The following is a 26,381-nucleotide window of genomic DNA, read 5'->3' on the forward strand; positions in this document are numbered from 1 at the left end:
AAAACACTGAGCGAATGAAAGTGTAAAAATGAAAAGGGCTCGCTTTGGAAATGTTTAGTGACAGGCGTGACATCGATACCTGTGTGTCTGTAGATGAAGCAGATGTTTCAGTCATCAAACATCAACGCAACCGGAAACCTGGACTACAAATCCTTGTGTTACATCGTCACTCACAGCGAGGAGCAGGACAAATGAAAAAGGAAATGTGATGTTTGTCTTTATCTTGCATCAAATAAAAGTTCAAACATTAAACTCTGAATCTAGTGTCCTTTAATAAGCTGAAGGTCTCAGAGCAGGGCCTCTCAGGCGTCCTGAGCTTCACACTCACACTGAGAGCGTCGGGCACTGGTTCATTAGTTTTATTAGAGTCCAATTTAAAATCAGCAGAGAACAGAAAGATTTCATGAAATAAATATTTAATTAGCAGAGTTCACACTAAAGTTTATATATATATATATTACACATTTATATTTTCAGTGTAAAATATCTGTTATAAAGATGTATACATCTGGTTAAAGTTTCAAAACCTTTTTCTAGTTTTACTGAAGTTTTTATGAACAGACTGGATAAAGATGATGGAGGACGCTGCAGTTCCCAGTCTGACCTGATGGTGACAGCACTGTCTCCGCTGCTTAAACTCTGACACATTTGCTGTCATGATAACGTGAAGCTGCAGCATCAGGAGGACGTGCTCCAGCCTGCTGACGACGATGATGGCGAAGAAGCGGCGTCAGCATTGTGCTTTTTGATTAATTAGATCATTAGACGTCCTCACTGATGACACCCTGAAACACGGTCGTATCAAAAATATTTTTGGTTTCTGAAAATTGTTATAAAAAACATTTAAGTATCTTATTCCATATTGTTCCATATCCATCATCCTCATTGACCTTAAAGTTCACATTATTAGGGGCGTGGCGTCTGTGACTGACGAGTGGGTGGAGACATAGATGGAGATGTTTGGTCATGAGTGAGAATCAATAAACTCATTATCAGAAAGTGGCAGTATTGTCTAAAAATCAGACACTGAGGCGTCCACGGTTTGAGGAAACTGCACCTCTCCGTGTGATGTCATCAGCTGCACGCCGGAGCTTGGGCGTCTGGGAGGACGAAGAAGGCAAGCGAGTAGGCAGGAAGCTGCAGGTGGCGAGCCGGCAGGAGAAGTTTTCCTTTGAGTTCAGGCAGCGTTTTATCGTCCACCATCATCAACACCTCGCCGTTCAGCTTCACTGACCTGCAGAAACAGGAAATGAGCTCATCAAGCTAACCGCCACACAACGAGTCAAACACAAAGATTACTGAGATATTAATCTTTGCCCATTTCTGCATAACTCATCCTGTTTATGATCCTCGGGTGTTAGGGTTGTGTGCGCCCCCTTGTGGTCGGACCGCAGCGGTGCGGGGTGTCATCAGCAGAGTTACCCTTCTTCGGGTTTATGCCTGTATCATTTTCCACCACAGCTTATGAGTCAGATCATGACACCATAAGAGGAGGATTTAGGATGGGGCTAGTTTGAGATTGGTCGCTTAAATCAGGTAAAGCTTTTGATTTTTATGTAGTTGTTCTCAGAAAGCCTCCAGCAGCTGAGGTGCTGTGGAGCGGTGGACGGGAGTCAGACTGTCGATTCATGCTGACCAGTTTTGACTCACGGCGGTGACCTTTGAACTCTTTTGAAGCACGCCGCTGAGCCCAAACTATGAGGCCATTGTTCATCCTCCGTCAGCACAGCTGAGATAAAAGCCTGAGAGAGAGTTACACATCAACGGCATCGGTCCTCGACCTGCTGCTGTCTGCATCAGCTGATTCGCTCTCAGGTAGCATTAAATCACCATGATAACAGCTTTCTGTCCGGCACGCTGAACCAGAGCAAAGCCACAGATCAAAAGTGTCAAAAGGTCAACCTCAGCAGCTCTCATAGGACTCGATAAACACCTGAATCTGAACGTCACAAGACCGAAGCCAGCGTCTGATTCACTGTCGCCCCTCTTTTTGCTTTCATGAGTAAAATAAAATCTTAAAGGATTTAAAAAGTAGCTTTCAGGAAGTGTTGAGGCTCACTTCTGTAGAGAAATGTGAGCTGGTCTTCAGGTTTCTACACCAACCAGCCATCACAGCTGAAACACAGACGGCGTCCCTGCAGATGGTAAAAACTGCAGGTTTCACTGGATGCTGAGGCGAGATGATCCGCTGATGCTTCCTCAGCATCAAAACATTTGCTGGATTCTTCTTCATTTTTAAGCTTAGACCGTTTCACCGTCACTGAGTTCAGGAGATCCAGATGTTTCAGAGACTCAGATTCATAAGAACAAAAACAGAAAATGTAAATTTAAAAAGAGAAAAGACATCAGCTCCATGCTTTTATTTTCTGACTCCAGCACAGCAGCTCTGCATGATTCAGAGCTCAGCCCTTGTCTGAAACAAGGCTGGCTTTACGCCACTTTTCTTCTGTTTGGCTCTCCCTCTCACACAGTAGTCGACGGGGCTTCAGTCCCTGAGATGACATCATTCAGATCAAAGAGTAGAAAATACTGTAATAATGAGTGTTCGGCCTGCGGGTATCACTACACACACGGAGCTTATTATTCGGAACTTTATCTCCACCACAGGAAGAGCAGAGACAGGACAGGAAGTGAGGAGAGGCAGAACAGGTTGACTATAATGACCTGAACGTGTCTTCTTAGGCTTGCAGAGTTTGGGCCGTCTGACACACAGAGCGGTGTATCATCAGCACATAAAACATCTGCAATGGGCCAATCCTGATGTTCAGGTAGAATCAGGTGTTCATTTACAGATTTTGACCTGTTGCTTCTTCACCGTGTGTATTTCACTAAAAATGGGGGCGGGGCTTATTATCTAAGGTTCACTGTACTTCCGCAGAGCCGGGAATATTTAGTGAAAAACAACTGTCTTCTTTGGGGTCGAAGCAGATTTCTAACTAGGAGGAAAATGGCTTCATTGAGTACGTTCAGGCACCTGGAGTAGAGTCCCTCCTCCCCGGGCTGCTCAGACTCCAGGACAAAAGCCTCCACTGTGCTGTTGGAGAAGACGGCGGGCACCGAGATCCTCGCTGGCGTCTTCCCAAGGTTCATTGACATCAGCGTGACCGCTCCACGTCTGTAGCTGCAGACACGCAAAACAGCAGCATTATTACTCAGCTTGACTTCCACTTCACCTCAAACAACACAGAACGAAGCATGAGCTTCGTTTCTACTCACACGAAGCAAAACATGCGCAGAAATTATGTTTTGTTATCAAGGAAATCTCTAGGAAATTACTACTGGTGTCAGTGTACACAGCAAGAAATAAAAAGCTTTTTTCCTCCTATAAAAACTTAATGTTTGAAGACGTTTGTTCCTGAGCTGAAGTAAAAGACAAATAATTCAGGTTTGAGATGAGTTTTGAATAACGCTTTAAGAATTTCAATCTTTTCTTATTTTAAGATTTAAAATAAGATTTAAGAACTTTTTTTTCCTGTTTCTGTTTCCAGACGTTTTTGCTGGTTTATAGGAAAAATAAACCTTAAAGATCCAAAGCTCAGCTGATTCATTAAAAGGACAGTTCACTTTCAAATCTGAGTTTTTCTTTCCTCTGGCTTGTAGTGAGTCCAGTTTCAGAGGTGTTGATGTTCACAGTATAAATTTAAATAAATATATGAAATCAGAAATCCTTTTTCTGAGTAGCTCCATGTAGAAACTATTTTGTTGTACAGGACATTGCTTGAAGGGAGCTGTAGCAGCTGTTAACCATTTATCTGTTACTTCTAACTGCTAATACCTTACTACATCATTACCTTGAGCTAGCTATTTCTAGCTATTTCAGACCACTGCAGAGACAGCTGTTTAGACAGCTGTATAAACAGCTGGACGGGCCGGAAGAAAATCCCATCCACCTGATGTGGCAGGGTTACTGGTGGTGGGAGGTCTCGGTGTTTGTATGAGGGCAGGATGTGAAGCGTACCTCTTCCTGTTGGTGCAGTGCAGATACATCCTCACTCGTTTACTTCGGCCAAACTCAGAAAGCACTTGAATCTTTAAAACCTCCAGTCCAACCAGCCTCTTGTAGAGAACAGACAGCCAATAATCCTGAAAGAGGACACGACCTTTACTGGACAACGACAAACTGTGAAGATCTGGAAATGCATCGAGCACAAAAACTAACAGCAGCTTATTTCAGCCACGTTAACGCTCAGTATGAGTGTGAAGGTCCTGATTTGATCAGATTAACATACATTTTCTGACAAATGATCAGTTAATGAACTCACTGAGTCTGTGCTAAACATGTCCGTTTAGGTTTTTAATTAATTTGATGTCCCAAAGTGGACAAAATTAACCTCTTAAGCCCCAACGCCCCCTGATACGGGGGCAAAAGGCAGGAGATCAGTTAGGCTTGGGGCTTAAGAGGTTAAGCAATAACATCCAATCTGAGTGTAGGAAGGAGGAACTCTTAAAATGATTTTGCACATGTAAAAAACATGAAAGCGTAGCTGGAATACTTAAGAGAATCACCCTGACTCTGTCTTACAGGAAGAGGATCCAGGTTGTCGTCCACCAGGTGGTAACTCCCAGAGCCGATGAGCACCTGCCTCATCACGATATCCAGGCCGAGTGCTGCTCCCAGGCCTAATTTATCCAGCCACCTGCACAGATTCCCAGCATGGAGACATCTCAGCAGCGACTCAGAGATATTTGAGAGTGTTTCAGAGATGCTGAGAGCAGAAATGTTCATCCACAGAAAAACACATTCAGCAGAATAAAAATCGTTTACTGAAAGAAAGAAATCAGTCTGAAAAACACCAACGAGGTCCAGAGGTCTAGAAGACTACGAGGAAATGGTCTCCGAGCTCATGCCTGAATGCCTTCATGATGGCTTTATGTTTCAGGTCTGACTGAAGGTCTGGCTGAATACAACACGACGTTCATGATGTTCAGAGAGAAGACTAAAGCAGGGCAGACATGAGGGACTCACATGAATCCTGCGACGAACGTGTCCGACAGTCCTGCAGCTCCTCCTCCGTACGCCGAGCTTGTCTCTCCGAGCCAAACCGACTTTCCCGGAGACGCCAGCTTCACTTTCTGAGCCGGATGAGAAGAAACAAACCCGGTGAAACTCCGAACACACCCAGCACAGAACTGCTGGCACACAGCACAGCATTACCTTCATGACTTCATTGGTCTTTAAGGCCAGTGAGTCCAGGATTTCAGGATCCAGGAAGTCCTTCACAGACGTGTCTCTGCCGTTCACGTAATAACTGACAAACAGCAGAACAAGTTTATTTTATGAGTTATGAATGAAGCATTCACAGCAGTAAACCAGCATGAAGGCTTGGGAATAAAAGAACAGTGTTTCAGGCCGAGGTGTCACTGATATCCTTTAAAATTAAATCAGGTGTGCCTCAGGGCTCGAGTTTAGGACCACTGCTGGTCTCAACCAGTGCTCAGCTGTTTGTGGATGATGTGATCATTGTTAAGCCTAATTTATCACCCAAACTAACTGTCAGTGTGGATGATGAATAATAATCTTATCTTGACTTAAATCTCTTCTTGTCTGATTATGATTCAGAATTTTGGACTTTCTGAAGAAAGTATTGATGCTTTATGACCAACTTTCAACTTAATAAGTCCAAAACTATTTTCTGAATTTATGGTTTAATAAATTCAAAATTAGGAGACTTCAAACAAACATTTGGAGACAGATTAATGTTGGTCTTGTTGTCTTTATGGGAGCATACAGACACTTTATATCCACTGAATGTCGGTTGGACTAAAAATATTAGAATTTTGTTAAGTTTTAATAACTTTGACATTCTGTTTCCTTGCAACAAGATTTGTGTTACAAATGCTAAATAATTTGTTCTGAACAGTCTCTGACTGATATGTACATTTGCAGTTTCACAATAAAAGCATGGGGAAAGTATCTCACTGTCAGTAGGAGTGCATAAACTTTTAATTACCTCCGATGGACGGAGAAGCTTTCAGGCTGTAAATGACTGTAAATGTGACATTTTTCACATATACAGTTAAAATGCAAAGTTTTTATGCACGTCGCTTGTGACTGCATGCATTATGTTGTGAGAGTAGACTTAACTCAGAAATTACATTTCAGAGTAAATAAAGTGAGGGTGAACTCACTGGTGCCAGGTACAGGCGTCGATGGCCTCGGCTCCGGTCTGCAGGAATCTGCAACAGTCACAAGAATTCATGGATAAATCGGCAGCGTCAGCTCAGTAATTAAGTTGTTTTCTGTCTTATTCCTGCAGACTGAAGCTCACATGTGACTCTGTAACTCAGTTAGAGCACAAAAATCAGCTGCTTCCCTTTAATAAAAAGTTTTAGGTTTGTCTGCATCGTTGGTATCTGAGAGACGTTAAAACATCAAATCAGATCAAAAAGCTGAAAACTTCAGAATCTGTCAGCTCATGACAGACGAGGAGCAGAGTGAATAAAATTCCTGAAGACAGAGAGAAATAAAGTAAAAAAGTTCATTTTTTATTATGTGTCTTGTTTTCAAAAGTTCGTAATGCAAAATTTCATGTGAGGAAAAAAATTCATTGAAAAAAAATGTAATTTTTTTCCCCAAACATTTTATGTTCTTTTGTGTTGACAGCAGAAACTTTTCATGAGCTGTCTCTGTACGGTGACCTTTGACCTCTCACCCGTCCAGTAAGTCTGCGTGGTGGTTTCTCGGCTGGCCAACGTCCGGCCCGTACAGCCCAGCATCTTGGTACAGTTTGGACTCTGACATCATCTTCCTGAGACGAATGAAGTCCAGCCCGAGCTGATGCCCATCCACCCGGATCCCGGCCTTCTTCTCGAAGCTGTTTGGCTCTGATTAGAGATCACTTTGATTAGAGATCATGTAAAGAAGAAAGGTGACTTCCTGTCTGAGCGTCACATGAAGGCGAGGAAGTGAAACTGAAACATTGGATAAGAAACCGCAGCGTTACAGCGTTATGCCAGATATTATCACTGAAAGCAGAAGAAAGAAGAAGAAGGAGCCTGAGAAGATTTTACACTAACAGTGTCAGCCTGTTACTGATGCTCTGATTTACGGGTTTGATCAGGTGGTAGGAAACACACATCACTCTGAGCTGCATTTCAAAATAAAAGGCAGAATAAAGTCTGCAGGCCTAAATAAGCAGGTCACAGACTCAAGAAAAAACGCTGATTGAGGCTCTGTGATTATTGATTATCAGCTGATCAGAGAAGGAGTCGTACCGTTTCCGAGCTCCCAGGACATCCCATAATGTCTGGACTGGCAATACTGCAGCAGCAGGGCAGCGTTGCTGTTGTTCCAGCTGTTGTCAGCCGTCCTCAGCAGAGCATTCAGGCCGAAGATGAGCTGGAAGCCAGAGCAGTTGGCGAAGGCATGCAGCTGGTCCACAGTGAGCTCTGAGAGGGAGATGACAGTCAGAGGACGGGTGGCATCTCCATGGCAACGCCTGACAGACATCAGGACTCACCTGTGAAGAAGAAGCTCCTGTATGTACTCAGCAGGTCCTCCTTCATCAGGACCAGCTTCTGCTTCGCCCAGTCGCACTTCAGACGCTCCTCCATCCACGGGGGTAGGAAAGTCTGGTCACATGACTCACCTGGGAGTTTCAACGGTCACAGAGAGGTCAGGAAGTCAGAGACTCACATTTCAACTATTTAAAAGCTTCAACACTTAAAAACTGAATAAGAAGAAAAAGTCTCCAACCTGAACTTAGACTAAAAACAAAAGAATCACATGACACATTAAAAAAATCATTTCCTGTAAATAAAACAAAGAAATCAACATGTTCCAGATCAGTGTGATGTCAGAGAGGTCACAAGGTGATCGTGTTTACCTGCAGCGTCCTGAGGCTCCTCCCACTGTTGCCTCCTGTGAGGCTCAAACACCATGAAGTCCTGCCGCGTCCCCCCAAATCGCAGGAAGGCCGGACTCAGAGCTGCTGCAAGCGTCCTCATCCTCCAAGAGCTGCAGAGAAACCTCAGAGTCACTCCCATGATGCACTGCTGCACTGACAGCAGCATGCAGTTCACATTAAAGAATGCTCGGAAATATTCGTGGGTCAAAGCACCGAAACCTGCTGGTTTTAAACGACCCCAGCTCTGTCTCACTTTGATCTTTGATCTGAAATCTAAGTTTTGAAATTATTTTGTTGTCACAACTCCTGAAGGATTACGAAGAATAACTCTGATGTCATAGTTTTTAAGTTGGTCAACCGTTTTGACTACAAACATGTGACTTTAACTTGATTTCCTTTCCCGGTTTTGAGACTTTGGAAATGATTTTACTCGTGACCTCTGACCTCTGGTTTCCACACGCAGAGATCTGTGCTGATTATCTCACATCCATCATGTTACTGAAACAGAAGGGATTTTGGAGCTCTAGTTTATTCCCGGAGGACAAACGTGTCGGATTCACTGAGAAACATGAATCTAAGTTTGGCTGTCGAGATTCAAAGTTCAAATTTACAGCAGTTTTATTTCAGATGATCAGGTTATGAGGGTCAGCGGGTTACTCGGGTTATTCTCAGATCTAAGAGTGTTTGTGGTTCTCGGGTGTGCTCCTGCTGAAACAGGAACTCTGGGAATTCCCATGCGGACTCTGGAAACAGAAGTGAAACCTGGATTGACTCAGGATCACCTTACTTCTCAATCCTTTAAACCTTTTAAATCAGGTTCAGATTTTTTTTTTTTGAAGTCCAAACTTGAACTGCAGGTGATGCTTACCTGGTCTGAGACTGCGGGAGGCGGAGCTAACAGGTTTCAGGTGAACTGACTCAGGATCAGATTTGAAAGTGAAACAAAAGTTTGAAAGTTTTGTTGCTTAGAGTTTTTGATTTTGTGACCTCCAGTCTGTTTTAACCCGGTGTTTCCGACAATCGTCGGTGGATTAGAGTCAGAGCTCACCTCAGTAGCCACACGAAGCTCTCCTGTGAAGCCAGACTCGCGTCGATGGTCACGGACAGAAAGCGCGGATCCACGCGTCGCAGAGGGGCCGACACGTCCACGCCCAAACCCAGACCGACGTCCTGGTCCGGCTCCCCGAGGGGTCCATCAGGGAGCCGGGATCCTCCGGTTCCGGATACCAGAGTCCCGGTGCAGCAGAGCGCGCACAGCAGCAGCGCGAGCCTCATATCTGTCACACTTCCTGTTTCGCGTCCTCGTGCGCGCACACAGAACGACCGGGACCTCAAACCACGAACTTATATGCAGGTCCAACATTTCAGCAGGAATCACGAGAGACGACACTCCATCAATCAATCAGTGATCAATGACCTGAAATTAATATTCATCTAATAACGAGCCAGAAACGAAGAAACCTGCGAACATGTTACCGTGACAGAAACACGCATGAACTGTCCCACGAACACAAAACTCAATAAAAATACACATAAATATTTAATGCTTAAAAAAACGAAACTATGACAAAAAGTCAAAAATTAAATTAAATATTAATAAAATGTCCCACAAACACATGAGACCACAGCCCACAAACCAAGACTAAATTAAATTAATAATCAAAAGACTCAAATTTGTCCTCAGAATTCATGATTTTTTAAAAAAAAAAAAAAACAACCCAAAAACCTTTTTAAATATTTTTATATTTAAAGACAAAAAAAATCAGATGACCTAAAATGTAGATTAAAATGTCAAAAAATATGAACACATCTAAAGAACACCAAAATCTTCCAAATAAGAGAAAAATGTCAAAAATATATCATCAAAAATGGAAACAGTTCAACTTAACCAAACAAACTGAAATTAAAAATCAAATGAATCCACTGCAAATAAAAACAGATTACACATTATTTGATGACACACATGCTTTTATTTTGGTAGGTCAGCTGTCTGATGTAGCAGACAAATTATTTTCAGTTTCCAGAATAAATAAATGCCCAAAAAACACAGACAGAAAATAAAGTTTAAATATTTAATGTTTAAAATTTACTAAAATGAGAAAAGTCGCAGTAATGAGTCGTTTTCTCAAAGCAGTGAACCATCAGGTACAGGTCGCCCTCCATCAGACTGACATATTCTGTGTGCAGCGGAGGTGAAGACATGATGATGTCATGGCAAAAACAGCTGACAGCTTCCTGCTGATGGCACCTGAGGTTGAAACAGAGTCACTTGAGCTCACCTGACACACTCACACTGCTCAGGTGAAGCTGAAACCTTTAACGAGCAGAAAATGACCTTTAACGTTTCCTCGCGTGAAAAAACGACCTTTGTGTTCTCAGTGTGATAACAGAAGTACAGACGACAAAATAAGAGCGCAATGAATGGCTGAAAGAAGGTGAGGAGAACAGGAAGTGAAGCTTCTGACACAGACACGGCGAGGACATCCCAGTTACTTTAATAAGAAATGATGTCACAGTGAGATCAGAAGTGTTCAAAGAGGGTAGAACTCCTGAGAAGATGTCAGAGCTGTGGCAGGTCAGAGGGCGGCGCCAGCAGTTCATCCACTTCCTCCTGCAGAGCTGCGGCTTTCTCACTCACGAGCATCTGAAACAAAGAAACTGTCACAGTTAAACTTCCTGTTTTAGTGTTTCTTCACACTGTAATGTCATCAAACACGGAGACCGACTGTGAGTGTTGTCAACTCCACAGAGCATCACATCAGTCATTTAACACCATCAGTACTCGCGCTGATTTCAGGTACGGTGATCAGCTCGTGTGGGCGTGATCTCTGAGGACAGTCTCACCTTGGCTGAGGCCACGATCTGATTGGCCTGTTTCCTGTACAGGTTCTGGATGGCTGTGCAGAGAGCAGCTGGGTCGGCGTTCGCCAGGTGAGTCAGCGTCTTGTAGCCAGCAGCGTACAGCTGCTTTGCTCTCGACTGCAGGGAAAAAAGAGGTGATGTCAGAGCTTCAGCTGAGGCAGAGGACATGGAGAAGCTATGGAGGCTCAGATGGTTCTTAAAATCACCTGAAGCAAAAAAAACTTTTCACGTTGAATAAAACTGTTCCCTTGATTCAGAAACGTCGAGCATGGGACACCTCAGGGTTGCGAGCGCCGCCCATTTCTCTTTAACCTGCTGACACGAACATCAGCAGCTCAGCACGTTCACCGATGAGTCAGCGGTGACTGGGACAAAAGCGAAACATCTGGCAGAGGAGAGGTGGGACGGGCCGTGAGCCGAATAACAACCGCCCTGAACCACCTCCTGCTCACGGAGGTGTCAGCAGCACTTACGCTCTCTCAGCACAGGATGCACTTCCTGTAGCCAGTTTAAATATGTCTACAAAATAAAGTTCAAATAATCCTGAAACGTGACCTTTTAGTTTGAATGTCTCCAGAGTGAATCTGATTAATCAGGCTGAGTGGAATAAGCCGACATGAGAAACATCTGGCTCCCCTCTGCAGCGTTTTTAAACCAAAATATAAAAAGTGATCTAAAAGGAGTTTAATAAAGTGAAGTGTGAGGGAGCCGGATGCATCAGCGATCTTCAGAGAAGAAAGCTGTGGCCTAAATCCTTCTGAGCTTTCACGTCACAGTGAGATAAAGTAAAACTTGACAGCCATGATGGGACATTTAACACGTTAACATGACAGAGCGAAGACACAGAACCTGAACATTCTCCCTGACCTTCACTACCTTCATCAGGTACACCTCCAGGGCTGCTTTCAGAAACATCAATAAAAGAGAAGAAGAAGAAAGAATGGATGCTAACAGGATCAATGAAAGCTGACAGGAAGGAACTTAAAGCTGTAATAACCCTTTTACAAAATAAAACCTGAGCTGAGGTGGATGAAGATGGTGTTCATGTGATCAGTAACTGCTGAAATGGTCCACTTTCTGTGGTCCACAAACTCACGTGTTTATTACATAGACATGGGAGTGTACTGGAGCTCTAATGTGCACTTGGGCAGGAAGTAGAATCGAGTGACAGCAGAGGATGCGAGCGCTGATGCGTTGACGTGCGCTGAGCAGAGACAGGGAAAATGTCACAAAATAACAGAACTTTTTGTAAACCCTCCAAGCTGACAACAGGCTGATGATGTCATCACCCCGAACTGTGACGGTGCGGAAACTCATCACTCTTAATGTGTTTCAATGATGTCACACGAGCACACAGTAAGAAAAGGATGCAGGAGGAGAAAAAGAAGAAGAAAAAAGCAGGTGAAGAAGGTGTCTCACCTCCAGGACTCCAGCCACCTCCATCAGAGGGATAAGCTCCGCCTTCACGCAGTAACTGAGGCGCCGCGTCAGCTCGGCGAGCAGCGCTCTGAACGGCCAGAACTCCTCGAGCTCCTGAGACACAGAAACATCAGAGCATCACCATCTCACCTGAGACACACCTGCTGGCTCACCTTCAGCCTGCCCATTTTGGTATGACCTCCAGGTAAACTCCAGTGGTACCTCAGCAAAGTGCAGCACACAGGAGCAGAAGGCAGAGGCGGAGCCGAGCAGCGTCTGCACGAAGCCACGGCTCAGCTGGAAACGCTCAGAGACGCTCCAGACGTCCGTTTCCTTCAGCAGCGAGAAGAGAACAAGAGCGAGGTACATCCTCCTCACCGCCGCCAAGTTCATGCCCTGAAACAAACAGAGCACGCTGCTGAGCGGGGAGGGGGAGTGGGGGGGCTCGATCACAAAGTTCAGAGAGCAAAAAGATTATGACGTCACCATAATCTGCCTTCATCACCTGCACCACTTGTCAGGTCAAATTCAAAGATCACACTTGTCATATCCAGCGTTCATGGAGCAGGCGGACCAGGCTGAACTCCAGTCATGATTTTCGATGTTAGTAAGTTTCAGTGAAACGATTAAACTGACGTCAAAACAACCTGCAGCAGAAACGATGGCGTCAGGTCGCCACTCGCCTCCTTTGAGAAAGGCGCGTCTGTGACCCTCAACAGGAAGTGACTCTGTTTCTACTTCCCCCTCCGACGTGTCTTTACTGTGTCATTATTATTCACAGTTGCCTGCTCGTGCTTCACGTCTCATTTTTACTTCCTCACCATTTAAAGGAGCTTGTGGAAAAAAGTCACGACCTTTAACCTTTTGATTTGTGCCATGCAAACAACATTAACATTTCCTATTTTTAAGGTGCAAACATCCACCTCTGGAGGGTGGAGCTGGAGTAAGGGAACGGCCTGAGTCCGTCACATCACAAGGGTTGGGTATCATCACCGATTTCTATAATCGATTCGATTCAATTTTGACTCAGACAGTCAGAAATATTATAATTCTGATCATTTGTCAGTACTGACACTTGTGAGATGCCTTTGTGTCAAAGTAACTGAGGATAAAACACAGAAAAACATGATGGAGATTTTCCCGGCCTGTCTTTTTATAGCAGATAACCGCCTTAAAAATATTCTGCAGTAGAACAAAAACGGAAGAAAACCATGAATCAACATATGAACATTACCTGACGCTACTGAAGTGATGTAAAGCAAAGTCATAGAGGTTTAATTAGAGACATAGAAGTGTTTTGCAATTTGGCATCATTTGTAAAATTTTACATTTCTTTGGTATTGAACAGCAGAAATGAGGCTTTCTTGTTGGATGTTATCATTTTTGGAAAAAACAAACAAAAAAAAAACAGAGGCTGACAGCGCTGTAAACGACAGTAGACTGTAGACAGTAGACTGGTGCGTAATAAGCAATAATAATGTAATAATAACGTAATAAATAATGCAGAAAACAGATTTTTGATGGTAAACTGCTCTTGAAATACAGGGGGGGGTGGGGGGGGGGGAGTGTGATTTTATCGTGGTGGAAGCAAAACAGCAAAAATAAGAGAGAATTCATGACAATGTGAAGTGTACTTTGGATCTTCTTTTGCTGCTGGTTCAGTGAATTTTGGTCAGAGTGACAAAACCTCCAGCTTCAGAATCTGTGAGATGTCTGCTTTCAGCACCGACGGCTTGTCAGTGCTTTGTGGTTACGTCTTTAGTCAAGTTAAAATCGATTTGAATCGGAAAATTGATTTTTTTAAACCCACCCCTACACATCACACCAGAGCTCGGCAGTTCAAAACTAATCTGGCAGGATTAAGCCCGTCAGATCAGATCAGACCCTGAAATCCAGCAGTTCAAAGGGAAAACAGGATTACATGATCAGATTAAATCAGAGGAGCCAATACAGCTTTTTTAAAAAAAACAAAAAACAAATTCAGATCAAAAACTCCAGTTTTTGTTGCTTATTGGAACAGGATCAGGATTACTGTGATTCCAGCAGAGGGCTGGATTCAGGCTGGAAACATGAAATAAAAACTCCAGAGTTAATCAAACAAGAAAACTAGAACTGATAGACGGTGCTACAAACTGCATTACACTGTGTATTAAATACTATATTAACATAATAATATATTTTCATACAGTGATGATTATTTATGGAGCACTGTATTTCATACATGTAATATACATGTATAAATATTCAGGATTTGCGTTTTTATTCATTAAATTTAAAGCTATGAGATCTACATTAAACTGAGCTGTGTGTTATGAATGAAGAATACCATAACAGTAGAGAACAGTTTAATCAACGCTCTTGATGTTTGCTGCGCTCTGCTGGTCATGTTTTGCATTTTTACATGCTTTTACTTCAGGGGAGTAAAAGCATGACGACAGTGCACAAAGTTGCTTCCTGTTTCCAACCTGCTTTGCTTGCTAACAGCAGCAGCTCTTACTTTTGGCTTTTGTGGTCGTGCAGTTGTTTATGGTAAATGGCCTGCATTTGTATAGCGCTTTACTTAGTTCCTAAAGACTCCAAAGCGCTTTACACAACCAGTCATCCACCCATTCACACACACATTCACACACTGGTGACGGCAAGCTACATTGTAGCCACAGCTGCCCTGGGGCACACAGAGGCGAGGCTGCCGGACAGTGGCGCCACCGGGCCCTCTGACCACCACCAGTAGGCAAACATGGGGTTAGTATCTTGCCCAAGGATATTTGGCATGCAGCCAGGAGGCAGCTTGGGATCGAACTACCAACCTTCTGATTAGTGGCTGACCTGCTCTGCCACCTGAGCTACAGCCACCCCAGTTGTTTATTTCATGCAGCATTTGTATGAAAGAATTTTAAAGGTTGTGGATAAAATAATGAATTAGTGCTGATGAAATAGCTCCTAGTAAAATTAAAATAGTTAATAGTTAATAGTTTTATGTTGGTGAATTTGGTGCCTGCCGCCCAGGTAAAGTATTGCTGATCCAGATTTGGTAAAGTCATCCAGTTTTTTTTTTGTTTCGTTTTTTTTAACTGGATTAGGAGAAACAGCAGCACTCTGTGAGATTTCACAGTGAAGCTGGATGTTTTTATCCTGTACTGAAGCTTTAATCTGTCTGGAAGCGTTCAGCGTGTTTTAATCTGAGCTCCTAACAGACCTTCACAACCGTGGCCACACATCACATATCCAGATGCTTCCTCCATCACTCTGCATTCACCTGCGCAGCTTTTGGTCTTCATCTTTGATTTCATGGATGCGTGTTCGTGATTCTCTCTTTACAGTCAGGTTCGAGTACATTTCACAGGTCACGTCTCAAAAACAATGAAATAAAACCTGAACATCTCGAGCATTAAATCTGTGGTCTGAACTTTCTTACCTTCTTTACTGTCTGTCCTGCAGCTTTTCTTGCCACGAAACTCTCAGGCACGCCAGCAGCAGCTGACATCTTCTGCTCAGCCACAGACAACAGTGTGAACTGCAGATGAGGAAGACGAAGCAGAGAGCAGCTTGTGAGAGATGTGAGGAGGAGGAGGCCAAGAGGCTCTGAGGCAGGCTCTGCTTACCTGCCTGAAGAAGATCATCCAGTCAGGTTTGCACTGATCAATCAGGTCGTACGGGGTCACCAGGTAGACCAGGTGCAGGTAGCTGTTGAGCAGCAGAGACTCCAGGCCTTTGGAGAGGTCTTTGTAGAGGACCTCAGCATAGGTCAGATCCACCGAGGCTGAAGAACACCATTAATGCTTTAATTCATCGTCACGAATCATAACAGCTACAGACACACAAAACTACACCATCGCAGTTTTCTGACCTTACAAAAGGATCTTTGAAACTTTATTTAAGCCCAATGAATCAAAACATCTGAAAACAGTGGGACCAGACTGGGACACGAGTTTACCCTGTTCAGGATCTTTGGTGGCCGGCCCAGGCTAAAATGACCCTCCATGTTTGAATCTGTTTTAACTCCTCCTCCTTTAAATCAACTGTCTTCTTATTGGCTGCTCCTCATGAACATAAGTGGGTGCGTCTTGTGTGTCTGAGATGACCATATTAGGGATTTCCCTCGCTATAACATCATGCAGAGCCAACAGGAGCAAAACTCTGCAACTCTGTGTTCATTGTTGATTTTCAGAATCATGATTAAACATGATGTCCTAAGTCATGTGACAGGAAGTAAGGAGTCCTACAGGTATGCCGAGGGTACCTTTGTACGTAGCCTTTCCCAGCTTGGTGACCCGCAGACTCTGACTGTGCGAGTCTACTGTGATGAGCTCTTTCTCCTTCAGGACATCCACGCACTGCTGCACTGCCTCCAGCAGGCTCCTCCCCACACACAGCTGCTGCCACTGCACAAACAGCAGCGTTCCCTGCAGGAAGTCCTGCAGCTGCTCCACAGATGATGTGATCTGCAGAAACCACGAGACATAAGGACAATAGCACCAGTTGAATCAGGCTGTGATCTGATTATTTTTAAAAACATATTGATCAGGCATCCTGATTGGCCAGTTCAGCAACAAAAACAAGGATATATGGAAATATTTGGATCCATTATATTCCTTGAACTGAATATTTCGAAGCTTGTGTTCGTTAGACAATGTTGCCATCAGTGACACAAACCAAACAAAACAAAAACCTAGAATTACCTAGAATTAGCTAGAATGAACCAGAATTACCGACAGATTCACTGATACAGAAAAATCAGCTGCTTCTTCATAAACCACTAATTCAGTTTAGTTTTTCAAAATAAAAGCGAAAAGAAAGCCAGACCCCACAGAGGTACCATTTGATATTAAATAATGATGCAGAGATAAAAGAGATTAGCGCCTGCTGGCTAATCTGCTCGGATTTGGAGTGAATTAGAAGGATTTACGTTTAATCCAATGAGGGACAGGACGAGGCTCAGGAGGCCTTTTCCATCATCGTGCATCAGGTTGCTGTAACAGCTCTCCATCGGCGCACACACCAGTGTTTTAGCCTGAAATCACACAAAAGCAGAATTATCTGACATCTGTTAGTTTAACTGAATGCTTTTATTTTGTCATAACTCACAGGAAACGGATCAGATTGTTTTAGCAGGAGTCGGAGATGGTGGAGAAGTCATAAAGAGTTATTGTTATGTTATTATATCCACCTTAATTTTATTGTTTTTAACACATTACCAGGGCTGGACTGACCATCGGGCATACCAGGTATTTGCCCGGTGGGCTGCTTGTGATTTTTCGTATTTATGGGCCGATGGGGTTTTATTTCTTTTATTTTTTTAACGGTATAAATGAATGGTGGTGGATTGGCCAGTTGGTCATGATCGACTCTGGGCTGGACCAATTACAGCCGAGGAGGTCGAACTTTAAAGTTGAGGTGAAAAGGTACGCGATTTGTGCCGTACTTCAGCTAGAAAGTTGCTAATTCAATCATGAAACTGATCAATGATCGGCTTTTCTCTCTGCGCCAGAAACAGAAACCTGTGGATGTAGCACTAAACAACAGCAGCAGCACGTTTAAGCTTGATCAGCTGTTGTTAGAATTTATTTAATATTACTTTCTAGTATCAGCTGATGTTTGCTGGAGCCACAGCTGTAAAAGCTGCTGGTCATGATATCGGTTTGGATATGTGGTGAGAGGGAAACATGAAGATGAAACCAGGAGATGTCCTTACTGAATCATCAGAGCTGAACGGGTGATGGAGAAACAGGTTTACCTTTTAGGTGACATGAATGAGTTGAAGGGAAGTTATGAACTGTTTCTGAGAGACAAATAACACCAGGATCCTTTTTTACGTAGCTGACAGCTGGTAACTGTGCAGGGGCGGGTCTAGCAAAGTTTTGCCAGGGGGGCAGGTAGGGTATTAACAGGGAAAAGGGGGCACAAAGAAATACTTTTCTTTCTTATTCTTATTTAAAATGTCTAGCTTTTAATAAATAATTATCTGAATCTTACAACCAAATTTTACATCTGATGTAAAATGTATAGAAATCCATTATTGTATTTAGTAAATATTAAGTCTAGTATATGCCCTAGTAAGTTATAGTATTCTTTCCTTTGTTAAGGTACCATCTGTGCAGTCTGCAATTCTGTTGAAGAAAGATGTTGAATCTATTTAATTACTGGAGAAAAATAATAGATTTATGTGCATTTGTTTGATACGTGCATTAAATTTAAATCGGTTTTGTCAGTTAAGCATCTTGAGGCAGAGGGTGGGGGAGTGGTTCCCTATTTTTTTCCTTTGGCAACCCTATTAGTTAGGTATATGTAATTATAAATTAGGTTGTTTTATATTTTTGCTAAGTACTGTTTAGAATACCAGAATAGGGAGGATGGTGTAGGTTTAAGTTTATTATAAAGGCTTTATGGCTTTTCCTATAATACCATGGTGGGCTGGTCACTAGTCAAAATGCCCGGGCTTGTCCCAGTCCAACCCTGCACATTACAGAGGTTTCTGTGCAGCTGCTGACCTCAAATAAACACACACAAAGATTTAATAAAGCTTTTAAACCTTTTAACTCTTTTAATTTAACGTTTCTTTGTTTTTTTAATAACCTAAAACAGATTTTATGCCTGCAGGTCTGTATTTCAGATATTTGAGGATTAAGAAAAGTATTTTGACATAATATTGTTGGAAAGCTTCAGTTTTTAGGCTCACTGTTTTTAATCAGACATCAGTTTGAGTCCCTCATGGCTCTAGTTACCATGTTCCTGTCCTTCTCCTGCAGGATCAGGATGCTCTCGCCCACCGAATCGATCCCCGCTCGGCCGGCTCGTCCGACCATCTGCTTGTACTGGCTCCTCTTCAGGAAGTCCGTGGCTATGTACGGCGAGCGCAAGATCACTCTGTGTGCAAACAGAGGTCAAACCGGGGTCAAACAGAGGTCAGATCATTTCAGCAACAGCAAATGTGCATAAGCTTTGATATGTACACATGAACACGCAGGTGAGCTCCTGACTGCTGTGACAGGAAGGGGAAAAAGCTGTTTAATGAGCGGCTCACCTGCGAGCAGGTAGGTTGATCCCTGCAGCTAGGGTGGAGGTGCAGGTGAGGAGGCAGAGGACCCCGCTGGAGTAGGCCTCCTCCACCAGTTTCCTCTCCTCGGATGTCAGCCCGCTGTGGTGGTACGCCACGCCATACGGCACAGTGACCTTTAACACCGGGCACAACGAGCCATTCCCGCTGTCCCGCAGCTCCCTGAGGAGGACGCCCTTCTCCTCCTCGCGGTGCCGCAAGAAGTCCCTGAAAGAGTCGAGAAAGGTTTCTGAGTCAGTGATTGGCATGGGCGGCAGAGTGGGAGGAGTCACCCAGTGGCTGCTGCTCACTCTTTCAGATATTTGCAGATCATCGCCGCCACATTCTCGCAGTTCTTCTTGGTGGGACAGAAGAGCAGACACGAGTGCGCTGGGATGACCTCGGTCACCAGAGCGATGATGTGATCCGGGTCGATCTTCTGCATCGTGCTCGAGTACTGCAGGAAAGAGAAAGACCAAGCACCACGGAAACGAAAGAGGAGGACATTAAACTTTAATTTACTGCAGGAAAAATGTCTCCTGTACCTATTAATGTGGCCACGGCGTGTTGGTGTGATCCTCCCCTGCATTGTTAGAGTTAATTATGTTTTTTACTTACTTTAAAGTTGAGAGGACGTGAGAACCTGAAGCAGTTCTCTTCTTTTGGGTCCACCTCGTAGATGGTGTCGTGCAGTTTGACGAATTCCTTCAGCTGAACCTGGAAAAAATAAAAATAAAATAAATCACAGAGCGCCAATTTACCCAAACTCTCAAAGTGAGTTTAAAAGACAGGAAGAAGCCCCGCTGATAGAAACCAGCAGTTCCATGCAATGATCTTGAAACACAAGTTCTCCTCTGACTATCACCAGCTCATCCACATCCATTTTCATATGTGCAGCTGATAAGTCGTGACTAATTCTGAGAGTTGCATTTGCATGACACACAGACCTGATTTTAGTTAATGAGCAACTTTAACAACGCTCAGTGAGCCCCTCAAACAGCTGCTCAGTGTCAGGAACTGTTTTCAGCGGTGGACTAATCTGTGTGTTATGCTCGAGCAAGTCCTTGTGAAAGCAGGAAGTTAGGGTCAGTGTTCACTCGAGGGTTTTATATGGTTCGGGTGCAGCTTTGAGTCAATCACTTACAGGCCTGAAGTTGTTCGTGTAATTTTCAGCCCTCAGAAACGTCTGCAGGTCTTTGATATTCCCCAGAGTGGCGCTCATTCCTATTATCTGAGTTGTTTCTGGAAAAAAAAGAAAAAGAACCCAAAAGCAAGAAGTTTGTTTTTAACTTAAGGCTGGATTGAGTTATGGAGACTATAAGAAGACACTTACTGCTCACATATTGAACTTTGGCCAGAGTCATTTCTATAATGGCCCCTCTGCTGCCGTCACCCAGCATGTGAAGCTGCAGAAGAAACAAAATCTCAGTTAAATGTCCTCCAGCCGTATAAAACACCTTTCATCCAAAGTGGGAGGTACCTCATCAACCACCACCAGTCCAAGGTTATCCAGCCTGCTGCTCTCTATCAGAGAGTTGATGAGGCTGTGAGCCTTCTCTATGGTTGCGATGTAAAGGGACGTCTTGTTTCTTCTCTTCACGGGAGGAAACCTGCCCTTGCTGCCAGCGTACTCCTCCACCATGAAGTCCAGCTCCAGACCAAAGCTTGCTAAACCACGCACCTGGAAAAGTGAAAAGTACTTCCTAAGAGTTCAAAACGAAGGCTGTTAATGTCTCTGAAAGGTGTCCCACATGGCTCTAGTTTTGATCCTCTTTTATTTCTTATGAACATAAATATGATAATGATATGATTAGAGATGGAAATCGAGAGTAGTAGTGCAATTCCTTGGAATCATTAATCTGCCTGCCTATGGATCCTGCTTATCAGTTCTTGCACTCTCACTACGATCAGCTGATTTCAGTTTGTGTGCCAGAGGAAAATAGTGGTGCAGTCTTCAGTGTGGACATGGACATGACTTTTATTTTTATTGCACAAAAGGATGAGAGTGTGATGGTAAAGTGGAGACTGCTCCAGGACAGAAAAACGGCATCACTGTTAACACAACTTCAGCTCTTCACAAGCACCTGCACAGACAGCATGCTAACACTAAGCTAGCCAAGAGCCCAGAGCGATTTTAAAGCTGAGTGCATGCTGACCCCAGACCAGCACCGCGATAAAATGAATCGTCATTTGGGTTGAAGACAGCCATTGCTGAACTTCAACAGGTAACAAACTGATAAGCAGTCAGGCCCGTTTCTACCTGTTCATGTTTCTAAAGTGGCATAGAATCACCATGACAACTGCTTTAACCTCCTAAGACTCGAACTCTTCCATGGCATGCATTTTTAATTTATCTTTAATATTTGGGCATATTGGGACCTGATGAATGTAAAAACAAAGAATTACCAGATTTTTTTTTTTTTTTTTTACTGATTTTTGTTTCTAAGAAAAATGAGAGCCACATATGAGGATATTTGTTTAAAGCTCAGTAGTAGTATAATGCCCTCGTAAGCAATGTTCCCTCTAAGCTGCGCGCGTGCGCAATTGCGCACTGCTGGCACGTCTCTGCACAGAAAAAATCTGCGTTGCGCACAAAAAAAAAATCTAACCTGAATTGAAATTAAAGTAAATACGTTAACAATTCTGTTTGGCAGTGTTAGTCAGTAAGTGACTGGCTGCTCCCGTATGGGATTAGAACAATGCCACCTTATTCCATAGTTCAGCCAATCACGCGATTCACATTCGTATATATGCAGCTAATCAACGTCGTTGACAGGCTATGACAGCGTCCTTATGTGCCGACGCCGGTGTTTTAGCTAGCAAAGCGGCTGATGTGGAGTGAAGCCACGTTAATGACAACGTGTACAACCATTGGAGATGTGAGCAGGACAGACGGAACAATTGACAGAAAAGGTGTGGACTTTATACCAGTTTTTAAATTGTGTTGATAGGCCACGTAAAACCAGAGTTATGATAAAAATATCTGCAATGTAACGTTCTGCATTACTTTTAAGAAAAGTGCTCAGTGTAATAGCTTTTTTACTTTACTTTTTTGAGTAATGACCCCAACACTGATCACAACAAAGAGAGAAAATACCTCCAACATGCACAAACTTTTGACCACACTGCATGTAATTAATTTGCATGAATGTAATGTCTTTGACATGGTGCTTAAAGATGGTGGTGACTCTCAAAGAGGAACCAATGAGAATTGATAAGGAAATCGATAATCCACACTACCATGGCAGTTCGTATCACCCCACAGTGCTCTATTTCTGATTTTTATTTGTATTTCTTCTAAGCGTAAATTAAAATTTATTTATTTATTTATTTAAAATTTATTTATGCATTCTGTTGACAAAACATACTTTTCTGATATGTTTTGATGTTCTGTGGTTTCTGTACCTTCTCCTGCACCAGCGATATGTAGGGCAAGATGAACAGACAGTCCTTCCTCCTGCACAGCAGTTCTCTGAGGATAAGGATCTCTGCCACTAGAGTTTTCCCACCACTGGTGGGAAGGGAGTAGATCAGATTGTTCCTCTGCTGAACACAGTCCAAGTTCAGACACGTCTGCTGCCAGTCTGAAAAAACCCAAAAAAACAAAACCGGTTGTAAATGTCTTCACTTGACTTATTCTGTGCAGAAACTACAATATTTCAATTTTATTGTGATATACAAAACTCTCACCATACAAACTCTGGATTCCTCTCAGTTTAAACATCAGCTCCTTCACTTTGCTTGGAAGCCCAAAGAATGGCCCAAGGTCAGGCATGTCAGCAGAGACAGTCTCCATGGCCTGCATGGCGATGTTTATCTCCTCAGAAACCACCGCCTCCTTCAGCATCGCTGTCCGTGAAACGGCAGAAGGAGCCGCTGCGTTGCCAAGCATTGTCCTCTTCAGCTGGTCGGCAACGCTCCTCCTCGCTCCGGCTGGTCTCCTGGGTGGACCCTCTCCGTTTGCTAGTCCTCTGAAAGGCGTTGAGGTTTTGTCTCTGTCCTGGAGTCGGCTTCTCTTCGCCTTCTCCTGAACTTCCTCCTGAAACTGCAGCTGGCTGGCCGGTAGGTCCTCGAAGGGTTCATCTCCAAGGCCGTCCAGGATGGAGTCTGAGAGGACATCCTCGTCTTCTGGTTGTTGCTCCACCCCTCGAAGCCTTTCATTTTGCTCGGCATCATCCAGTTTTGCCAGGACAGACGAATCCCCTAAGATGCTGTCATAGTTGCCGAATAAATCCTCGCTGTCGCTGCAGTACTGCCAAGAAAAAAGAATACCACCAGCGTGGACTTCAAACAGGTTATTAATCGATCAGGGCATCATTTTTCTTTCTGCCAGTGAAAGGCTGATTACTCTATGACCAACTGAGTCATTAAACACATCGGGGAGGTGTTCACTGAGCTCAGAGATTAGGTGAGGAGGAGGCTCATTTTCTCACAGACTTCAATGCAATCAGACTTGAGGAGAGTCGAACCCTGCTGGTCAATGTGCAAGATGTACCTCCACAGCTCTGCTTTCAGCCATGATGCTGCTGATCCTCCTGTTGGAGTTGCATAGCGGGGAACAGACAGCCCCTCCCCTCTTCCTGGCAGGTGTCAGGTGGGCTTTCAGGTGGTCTCTCGCCCTCTTCCTCTGACAGACTCGTTTTATTTTGACTTCCAGCCTTCCGTAGTTCATCCCTGTGAGCGCAGACCCCTGCGGCTACATGTGAAACACAATAAACATCTTATAGTTCTCGCATACTTCACTAACCTGCTGCTGCAGCCATTTAAACGCCACCTTAAACAAGTTGACGTTAAATGATGAGACCTAAAAACACCAAAGAGCCCACACAGGCTCAGTGAGCAGTTAGCTAGCAAGCGCCGGCATTCAGTTACAAAAACTACAAATTAATCACAAACAAGCTCAAATAAATAAAAGTGTGTCGTGTCCGTGGAATAACTTTTAACACCACCAGTAATAATTAACGTTCACTAAACGCGCATCTACAGCAGCTCAGCGAATCCTTCATTCAAAATAACTATCATTAATCCTGGAGTGAGAGAGAAATGCCACCATCACTTCCGCTTTCGGTTTACTGAGGCGCTAACTCTGAGTTACAGTCGTTCAAAAAGTGTCAAAACGTGCAATTAAACATCTCGATTAGCTTTTAAATGCTAAAAAATTAAGTCTTATCAAACCTTAATAATTAGACGCCTTGGATGAAAAATTGAGTTTCGACTGAAAACGGGTTAAGTCTGTTTTGAAACGGTAATTAAATGTGATGTTTGCCGCTCGGATAGTTTAGGAGTTTTAGGACAGCTGTACGTGGTTTCAGTCACGTTTCAATGACAAACTGCAACACCGCTTTAACAGACATTAATAGCAAGCTGACAAGTGGCACAAACTAAAGCTAATCTGAGGCTTAGGGCTGCTTTTCCTAAGACTTTATGTGTTCCGGGTGATTTCTAACTTGATTTGGTTTATCTTTGAAATGAGTAACGATTAAACCTTTCCGTAAAAGACTCAAAGCGAAGCGTTATATCTCATTAATATTAAACATTTAGATTGTGGAAATCCGTGAAATATTAAAAACAGACAGAATACTTCTTTTAGGTTTATATTTTAAATTTAGTGACATCGTCCAGTCACAGTATATATCCAAGTCACAAACAGCCTTTGCGGAAGTGGTCGGAAGTATTTCTCAGTTGCAGCGGAAGCGGTTCCTGTCCCGTGTTAGGTCAACATGTTGTGTCTGAGGCAGTTGCAGAGGTGGAAACCTGTCTTATGTCGTTATGGAAACACAGGTGAGTCGTGCGTAACACGTTAATTACAAAAATAAAAGTGTAACTCCAATCCTTCTGGTGCAAATGCTAACTCTAGCCGTGCTGCTTCCGTGCAGGTGTGCGGAGCTTCGCGGTCGCAGCAAATGAAGCCGGACCGACGGAGGGCGGGGTGGGTGCTGAGCGCAAGCTGATGGATGCTCGCCGTTGATTTCAGTGTGGTTATGAAGATTTGTTTGTTTTTCAGCTGGTAAACATGGAGAACCCGTACAGAGAGCCCCAGAAGGGCTGCGTCCTCTGTGACGTCACGGTGGACTTTAAAAACATCCAGGTGAGTCAAACGGGAAGAAACAGCTCTTCACCCCAGATTAAATAATGAGAAACACGCTGAGTGAGATTATTGTCAGAATATCTGTGACCGGGAAGATTATAATCAGTTTATCAGAAATCAGGCCTTCACCTCTGACTGACCTTTGCGCTTGGGTGCACACCTGAAGCAGCAGCTCTGCTCCTCCAGGTGTGTGACAGGATCTCCTGATCCCAAGCCAGACTGAGTCTCAGTCGTGGATTAATCTGAGTTTGTCGCCCTGCAGCTGCTCTCTCAGTTCATCTCGCCGCACACAGGCAGGATCTATGGCCGCCACATCACAGGTGGGTCTTCGCCAGAAACAGGTCATCTGGATTAAGTCATCTTCAGGTTGGGTCACACCTCCTTCTGTTTTTTCAGGTTTATGCGGAAGGAAACAGAAAGAAGTGTCGAAGGCGATAAAGAAGGCTCAGTCCATGGGTATGTTCACAGCATCTTAACTTTCAATTCTTCTGTTTCATCATTTGATTTGTTTGCTGTCATAATCTCAACTTTAATCCCAATTTTTGTCGGATGTTTTTAGACTAAATTATTGAATTTTGACACAAAACTTTTGGCTAATTACTGTCTTTTTCCATCCAGAACTTGAATCTATATTTTGTTTTCACATTGACTTTTTAGTAAATTAATATTTGATGACCCAATTAATGAACTGCTTTATAGCATTTTTCCTCTTTTTCACATTTTTGCCTTTTAACAAATATAATCCAAACATTCCCATTTTCGCCACATTTCTAACATAATTATATAAGAAGCGTTTCCCTCTGAGCTGAGCTACAGACGTGAGCCGTTAATATAAACTTTTGTTTGCAGGTTTCATGTCAGTGACGCACAAACATCCACAGTTCATGAAGGACCCTAACATCTGTGGAATCAAACATCTGGATTAGTGTGAAACATCTGTGTGTCTGTGTAAATAAAGTTTCTCTGCTGTCAGTTTGCTGTCGGTGAATTTCTTGGGCCAAAGCGTCAAACATGAAGCGTGTCCTCATCAGAGTAAACACCTCTGCACGGTTTCTTAATGTGAAGGAGTTTAAACACTTTAAAAACACTTGCTAATTTTTTTTTTTTTTTTTTTTTTTTTTTTTTTTTTTTA

General features: G+C 43.4%; 3 protein-coding genes across 3 annotated transcripts; 1 reads left to right on the forward strand and 2 right to left on the reverse strand.

Annotated features, from left to right (window-relative positions):
- Positions 1–293: 293 nt before the first annotated feature.
- On the reverse strand, positions 294–9,150 carry hpse (heparanase). Its single transcript, XM_084934500.1, has 12 exons — positions 8,896–9,150; positions 7,827–7,957; positions 7,461–7,589; positions 7,216–7,389; positions 6,654–6,825; positions 6,130–6,177; positions 5,156–5,249; positions 4,967–5,073; positions 4,523–4,637; positions 3,959–4,083; positions 2,975–3,121; positions 294–1,234 (listed from the first exon to the last, which is right to left on the reverse strand). Exons 1-12 carry the CDS (start codon positions 9,120–9,122, stop codon positions 1,075–1,077), a joined length of 1,629 nt encoding a protein of 542 aa, XP_084790626.1. The 5' UTR covers positions 9,123–9,150; the 3' UTR covers positions 294–1,074.
- A 644-nt stretch (positions 9,151–9,794) lies between these two features.
- Positions 9,795–25,489, reverse strand: helq (helicase, POLQ like). Its single transcript, XM_084934501.1, has 19 exons — positions 25,390–25,489; positions 23,657–23,857; positions 22,852–23,413; positions 22,567–22,745; positions 20,642–20,842; positions 20,495–20,567; positions 20,306–20,403; positions 19,780–19,878; positions 19,473–19,618; positions 19,150–19,389; positions 18,851–18,992; positions 17,035–17,139; positions 16,369–16,570; positions 15,731–15,888; positions 15,544–15,642; positions 12,351–12,524; positions 12,129–12,242; positions 10,692–10,826; positions 9,795–10,491 (listed from the first exon to the last, which is right to left on the reverse strand). The coding sequence occupies exons 2-19, from the start codon at positions 23,831–23,833 to the stop codon at positions 10,408–10,410; spliced, it is 2,988 nt and encodes a 995-aa protein (XP_084790627.1). The 5' UTR covers positions 23,834–23,857; positions 25,390–25,489; the 3' UTR covers positions 9,795–10,407.
- On the forward strand, positions 24,833–26,221 carry mrps18c (mitochondrial ribosomal protein S18C). Its single transcript, XM_084934505.1, has 6 exons — positions 24,833–24,942; positions 25,038–25,090; positions 25,166–25,249; positions 25,512–25,569; positions 25,646–25,705; positions 26,099–26,221. The coding sequence occupies exons 1-6, from the start codon at positions 24,882–24,884 to the stop codon at positions 26,173–26,175; spliced, it is 393 nt and encodes a 130-aa protein (XP_084790631.1). The 5' UTR covers positions 24,833–24,881; the 3' UTR covers positions 26,176–26,221.
- The last annotated feature ends 160 nt before the right edge of the window (positions 26,222–26,381 follow it).

The sequence above is a fragment of the Perissodus microlepis genome, chromosome 7, assembly GCF_051167445.1.
Source record: "Perissodus microlepis isolate ML-2025 ecotype Zambia chromosome 7, ASM5116744v1, whole genome shotgun sequence".
Lineage (NCBI taxonomy): Eukaryota > Metazoa > Chordata > Actinopteri > Cichliformes > Cichlidae > Perissodus > Perissodus microlepis.

Excerpts from the sequence above, each read along its gene's own strand:
- hpse (XM_084934500.1), bottom strand. The coding sequence starts at position 9,122 with ATGAGGCTCGCGCTGCTGCTGTGCGCGCTCTGCTGCACCGGGACTCTG. Across the intron at positions 4,084-4,522 it reads ACAACCTGGATCCTCTTCCT|GATTATTGGCTGTCTGTTCT; the intron begins GTAAGACAGAGT and ends GTCCTCTTTCAG. Across the intron at positions 1,235-2,974 it reads GAGGAGGGACTCTACTCCAG|GTCAGTGAAGCTGAACGGCG; the intron begins GTGCCTGAACGT and ends CTGTTTCTGCAG.
- helq (XM_084934501.1), bottom strand. The coding sequence starts at position 23,833 with ATGAACTACGGAAGGCTGGAAGTCAAAATAAAACGAGTCTGTCAGAGG. Across the intron at positions 18,993-19,149 it reads ATCAACCTACCTGCTCGCAG|AGTGATCTTGCGCTCGCCGT; the intron begins GTGAGCCGCTCA and ends GTTTGCACACAG. Across the intron at positions 10,827-12,128 it reads AGGTGGCTGGAGTCCTGGAG|TCGAGAGCAAAGCAGCTGTA; the intron begins GTGAGACACCTT and ends TTTTCCCTGCAG.
- mrps18c (XM_084934505.1), top strand. The coding sequence starts at position 24,882 with ATGTTGTGTCTGAGGCAGTTGCAGAGGTGGAAACCTGTCTTATGTCGT. Across the intron at positions 25,570-25,645 it reads CTATGGCCGCCACATCACAG|GTTTATGCGGAAGGAAACAG; the intron begins GTGGGTCTTCGC and ends CTGTTTTTTCAG. Across the intron at positions 25,706-26,098 it reads AAAGAAGGCTCAGTCCATGG|GTTTCATGTCAGTGACGCAC; the intron begins GTATGTTCACAG and ends TTTTGTTTGCAG.